The 5,922-nt window shown below is 54.4% G+C and overlaps 1 protein-coding gene across 2 annotated transcripts in view; it reads right to left on the bottom strand.

The window, feature by feature from the left end:
* The window catches only part of RNF121 (ring finger protein 121), an 8,432-nt gene that overhangs the window by 2,148 nt on the left and 362 nt on the right, over positions 1–5,922 (bottom strand). For both annotated transcript variants that reach the window (XM_010726608.2, XM_010726607.3), the window contains exons 2-7: positions 3,704–3,741; positions 2,961–3,102; positions 2,547–2,701; positions 2,174–2,281; positions 1,628–1,748; positions 230–363 (exon numbers count right to left, since the gene is read on the bottom strand). In XM_010726608.2, coding sequence (XP_010724910.1) covers positions 230–363; positions 1,628–1,748; positions 2,174–2,281; positions 2,547–2,701; positions 2,961–3,086 — 644 coding nt within the window. In that variant the 5' untranslated portion in view covers positions 3,087–3,102; positions 3,704–3,741. The remainder of the gene's footprint in view (positions 1–229; positions 364–1,627; positions 1,749–2,173; positions 2,282–2,546; positions 2,702–2,960; positions 3,103–3,703; positions 3,742–5,922) is intronic.

The following is a 5,922-nucleotide window of genomic DNA, read 5'->3' as shown; positions in this document are numbered from 1 at the left end:
AAAAAAAAGAAAAAAAAAAAAAGAAAGCCAACTAATCAGCAGAGCTGAGCAAAGCCAAAGCCACTTCCACTTTCGGAACTGTCAGCACAGCTGCAGGTGGTGGAAAGTCCACGTGGGGCAGAGATGCTGTCCATTTCCATTTGCAACATCAGCAGAGCAGCCCAGGACGCCACCTTTTTTAATGGGGAAAGCTGCAAGGCTCCTAGAAGGTTGTGGAGGAGAAGGATACACGTGGTTGCAGGAGAGCCTGTAAGTGTTCTCAATGATCCCCTCCTCGTTGACGTCCACGAAGATCTGCTGGCCGCAGACGGCGCAGACGCTGTCGGAGAGGTGCTTGGTGGGCATCCCTGAAGCGCTGTAGAACTGAGCAAGGACAGAGCAAAGTGTTAGGGAGGGCTGGGGCAGCACCTGAGCTTTTGGGGCTGAAAAACCTTTCGACAGATCCATCTGGGAAAGGACTACAGCAGTTTCCCATCTGCCTGGAGCTGGGGAGCTCAGCACTGGGTGCAGTGCTCCAGATTTGGCCTCCTCGAGGCAGAGCAGAGGGGAGGAGAATCATCCTCATCTTGTTGGCCACATTCTATGCCATGCACCCCATGGTTCCATTGGCCTTCTTGGCCACCAGGACACACTGCTGCCTCGTGGTCAGCCAGTGGTCAACCGTTGGCCAACCAGGACATCATAGGCCTTCTTGGCTACCAGAACGCATTGCTGTATCATGGTCAACTGTTGGTCAACCTTTGGCCAGCCAGGACACCACTGGCCTTCTTGGCCACCAGGAAACACTGCTGCCTCATGGTCAGCCTGTGCTCAACTGTTGGCCAACGAAGACTCCATTGGCCTTCTTGGCCTTCTGGTCATACTGCTGCCTCATGGTCAACCGTTGGCCAACCAAGACACCGTTGGCCTTCTTGGCCACCAGGAAACATTGCTGCCTCATGGTCAGCCTGCAGCCAATCGTTGGCCAACCAGGACACCACTGGCCTTCTTGGCCACCAGGAAACACTGCTGCCTCATGGTCAGCCTGTGCTCAACTGTTGGCCAACAGACTCCATTGGCCTTCTTGGCCTTCTGGTCATACTGCTGCCTCATGGTCAGCCTGCAGCCAATCGTTGGCCAACCAGGATACCGTTGGTTTTCTTGACCACAAGGACACACCACTGCCTCATGGTCAACTGTTGGTCAACCTTTGGCCAGCCATGACACCGTTGGCCTTCTTGGCCATCAGGACCCCTGGGTCCTTCTCCACAGAAGATTGAGTTCTACAGACAGAACGTCCACCAAGCAAAGCAGTGAGCCTGGAGAGTAGGAGGAGAAAGATGCAAAGTTCTCAGAGCCCTAAAGAACTCTTGCAAAGGAGGAATGTGATTCACCCCACAGGTGCCCTCGTTCAGTTTTTGCTTTGTGTTGTATTTTAGGCCACCAGTGCAGGAACACAGGCCCTGTCCGCACCACAGTGGGTACAAGCTGCAGGGAATTGTGGCTACAAATAAAGAATTGATGCACCTAGGAGATGGTCCCAAAAACAGAACCACTTGTCAGAGATTTTAAAGGCTCAGGTGGATTTCCTTCCCATTCTGGGGAGGAAAAAGTCCCAGTCCCTGTTATCGGGGTGGCCCTCACTCACCCCAATGGTGGAAGCCATGTAGTCTGCACACATCTCTGCAAAGTCCCGTTCCAGGACCCCGTAGTAAAGACCATAGAAGAGGAGAGAGATGCCAAAGTCCATCGCGTCTTCTGGTTTGATTCTACAACAAATGACACCAAGAGCTGTGCTGCAGGGTTAGGGTTAGGCACATCCTCTCCAAATAAGCTCTCACTTAACAGTTCCACTTCCCTGCTGGCTGCTGCCAGGTCTGTTCATTAGTCAAGAAGAAATTAATCTCTCTGAAATGAAAGCTGGCTTGGGATAAGGCCCTTTGCTACCACCAGAGCTGGACTGGCTGCTTGCTGCAGGTTTACTGGAGAAGCAAAGAACATCTCACTGCTGCGTGGAACAGGAGGGAGCTGCCAGCAGCTGGAAGCACAGCTCCCCATCAGCATCTCACCACGACCCCATCAGTGGGGAAAGGACACCCCAAAAGTCTCTTTGTTCTCCTTCAGCAGTTGGCTTTGACTCGTTCCCTGTGGTTTGACACATCCCCCAGCACTCACACCCAAAAGATTCGCTCACCTGAATAATAAGTTGAGACCAAAGAGTGTAAACATCACAGCCATGTACCCCACGATTCCAGTGGCGTAGCTCATCTTGTATATTAGCAGAAACCACTTATAAACCAGCCTGCAAGAATTCAAAACAAGCTGCTGACCATTTCCCCCAAATGAACAGAACTGTTTTACTTTCCAAGTTAGGGATTTCAACAAAATGTGGCATCAGAGGTTGGAAATTTAATTCAAGCTACAGATCTGCCTCTGCCACGGCAGTTCACAGTCTTGGACTCCCAAAGCAGAAATTTAAGACTATGATTTGTGGCAGTGAAACCTGAAAGGACTCCTTGCAGCGCTCACCCTGGGGCTGAGCTTTCCCCAGAGCTGTGTACACTCACCTGGGTGTTGTCTGCACCAGGGGTTTCCGAGTGGCCCTGAAGGTGACAAAAGCTGTGACTGCTGAGAAGAGCACCCAGATGACCAGGAACCGCCACCAGTACAGTTTTATTGTGAAATACAGAGGCACCACCCACATCTGGAACAGGGTGACCATCTGCAAGAACAGAGGAGAGGCACGTTAGGGTGACTCACAGCACCTGGGGCTCTTGTGGAGGAGAACAGGAGGACAGGTTGGGTTTAAGTTTCACAGAGGATGCCAGGCATTGCCTGAAAACGTGGTAAGAAAGCCACGAGGTTTGTTTCCCTGCTCCAGGCGCAGCCCTGATCCCTTTCTGCATCTCCTCGAACGTGAAATCAGCTCCATCTCTGGCCTGGTATGAAAGCACTACATCAAACCTCTGGCTGACACTTACATTATAGGAGCGAGGGTGCCTCTGCTTCCACTGAACCAGCAGGAGCTGTGCCACCACCAGCGTGGCGATGAGGATGAGGACCATTTCGGCGTGCATGGCCTCGTGGCCACGGTGCTTGGCGTGCATCAGTGCGTGTTCCACCCTGCAGCAAGAGGGAGGAGGCAGATAAAGAGCAGGAGGGCACAGGGCAGGCGAAGGGCACGGCAGGGCTGCCTGCACCGCTGGAAAAAGGGAGAAGGGCAGCTCTGCAAGTTGCTCCACAGATCAGCCAGCCCACCCCAGCTGCAGCCCAGGCGACCCCAGCTCCGTGCAACCCGCGACAAGTGATGGCCACACAGTGGTTCTCTGCTGACACCTGTGGTTTCTTGCATGCAGTGCTGCCTGGCCACAAGCCAGGGAGAATGAGGGTGTGTAACAGCCCTGAATCCAAGGTCTTAAAGCCAAAAAGATGGTTCTGGTTAGGAAAAAAATCCCAATCCAACACGTGAGGCCAATTCTCTGATCTTCAGGAACCGTCAAGAAGTTGATAATGAGAGCAGATGAGCCCCACTGGGCTTCTCAGCAAGTGTCTGCCTGAAGTTGGCTCGGCCAAGAGAGAAGGTGGGATAAGCAGTGAGCACTCTGAAGGTCCAACATTAGCACTGCCTTTTTAAAGAGGCTCCTGCTCCCCTCCAGCAAAAAGCACCACGTGGGTGAAGGCTGAAGGCGTCCTCTGCGCTCTCAGCTCTGCTCCCAACACTCACCTCCATCTCTCTTCTGGGGACAGGTGTGAAAGGTCGACCTAAGGAGACAAAAAAAAACCCAACAGCAACGTTGGAGCAGCAATGGCAGTCTGAAGGGTTGGCTGCTTTGCCGTCCTTATTCCCCCAAACACGAGTGTGCTGTGCTGCAGGAGCTCCCACACTGCTGACAGAAACTCAATCCCTGCAGGTAGCAGCAAATGGCAAAGCTTTTCCCTGAGACCTCAGAGACGCTTCTGAAATACGAGGAGGAAACTTCTGAGCCCAGGATTTGGAAGGGGGGGGGACCTCTGGCTCTGCCTTCCACCTTCCCCACAGGGCTTTCAACCTGTGCCTTAAAACCAAAGCGGTCTCCAGCACCAGGTCACCTCCCTGCACAGCTTTCTCAGCACTCAGACGGGTGTGAGAAGTCACAGCAAGGACTCTGCTATCAGGCTCCAGCACCACACGTACACAAGGGCACAGCTCCAACCTTTGTCCCCAGGGCTACAGCACACAGCTCCGGGCTCAGGTGCCACGCTTCCCTTCTGCTCCCTAATTGTCCTAATTGTCCCCAGACAGGAAAAGGCACAGCCCACAGCAAGATGCCAGCAGCAGCACCTCGTCCCCAAGCAACAGCCGCAGGAGATGTGGTCTCTGCAGGTGCAGGATGCAGATCTGTGAGATGCCAGAGCTCTCCTCTGAGCTTCCTGGCCTGCTGAAAGAGCAGCGGGTCAGTGCTCTGCCTCTAACAAGCTGTGCAACCTGCTGTCAGCAGAGCAATCACTCTCATGCTGTGGGTGCCCCATCCCTGGAGGCATTCAAGGCCAGGCTGGATGCGGCTCTGGGCAGCTTGGGCTGCTGGTTGGGGACCCTGCACGTAGCAGAGGGGTTGAAACTGGGTGAACACTGTGCTCCTTTGCAACCAAGGCCATTCTATGGTTCTATGAGAAGGAAACAGATGGAAACAAAATGCTCAGCTCAAGCTGGATCTGATGACGCTCGTGGGTCCCTTCCAATTTGGGATACTATAGGATGCTAACTCCCTGCAAGCCAGAGGTTCTATGAAATCACAGCCTGTTACAGGCGTGTGTGGGCTCCTGACAGCCCCAATCCTGGCAAATCTCACCCCAAACTGACCCAGCACTCCAAAGGCTCCAACTCAACCTCCAAAGGATCCATTTCAGTGCTTGAAACAGAGTGAAAACACCAGCACCCGGCCAACGCTATGACCCTGTGCTGTGTGCAGCTGCTGGGACAGCGTGGGTAATACATCCTGGATATGAGCTCTCCCCCCATTCTCTCCCCACACACAGCACTGTGGGCTCTGAAGGAAACTCCTGTGCTTTGTGTTCTCCAAAGCCACCACAGAACCGATGTTCAGCTCAGGGAACCACCTCCCTTTGGGGAAGGGCCACAACCAGTGCTCCACACGCAGCAGCAGCACCGAAGAGCTTCAAGGCTGCAGGACAGGGCGAGCATCCAACTCTGCTAGGTGTAGGACAGGAATTTCCTTTCTGGGGAGCACAGATCAGGGAAAGCAACTCTGTGAAGAAGGACCTGAAGGCCAACAGGGTGACAACAAAGCAGCAGTGTGTCCCCACGGCCAAGAGGGACAGCGATGTCCTGGTTGGCCAAGGGTTGACCATGAGGCAACGTGTTTCTTGGTGGCCAAGAAGGCCAATGGTGTCCTGGTTGGCCAATGACTGGCCAACACTTGACCACAGGCTGACCATGAGGCAGCGGTTCGTCACGGTGGCCATGCTGGGGGGATGCTGGGGGCCTGGAGCAGCTCCTGATGGGGACAAGCTGAGCGCCCCAGGGTTGAGCACCTGGAGGAGAGAAGGATGAGAGGGGATCTGATGGACGCTGGTCAGTATCTAAATGGTAGGAGTCAGGAGGATGGGGCTGGCTCTGCTCAGCAGCACTCAGTGTCTTCTGCCTTTGCACCAAACCACATTTCTCAGTGCCACATTCACATGGTTCATAAACACCCCCAGGGACAGAGCTGTCCCCGCTGCCCTGGGCAGACTCTTGCAACGCCTGGCCACTCATAGGAAGAAGAAGTTATCCAAAATACCCACCCGACCCTCCATGGCACAAGCTGAGGCCCTGTCCTCTCACCCTGTTGATCTGCTCAGCACACGGAGAACCCCCAGAGCCCAGTGCAGCCCAGCGCAGCCCCCAGAGCCCAGTGTAGCCCAGCGCAGCCCCCAGAGCCCAGTGTAGCCCAGCGCAGCCCC

Source organism: Meleagris gallopavo, unplaced genomic scaffold (assembly GCF_000146605.3).
Source record: "Meleagris gallopavo isolate NT-WF06-2002-E0010 breed Aviagen turkey brand Nicholas breeding stock unplaced genomic scaffold, Turkey_5.1 ChrUn_random_7180001844183, whole genome shotgun sequence".
Taxonomy (NCBI): domain Eukaryota; kingdom Metazoa; phylum Chordata; class Aves; order Galliformes; family Phasianidae; genus Meleagris; species Meleagris gallopavo.
The sequence above is the reverse complement of the archived record's forward strand: the minus strand, read 5'-3'. Positions and strand labels throughout refer to the sequence as shown.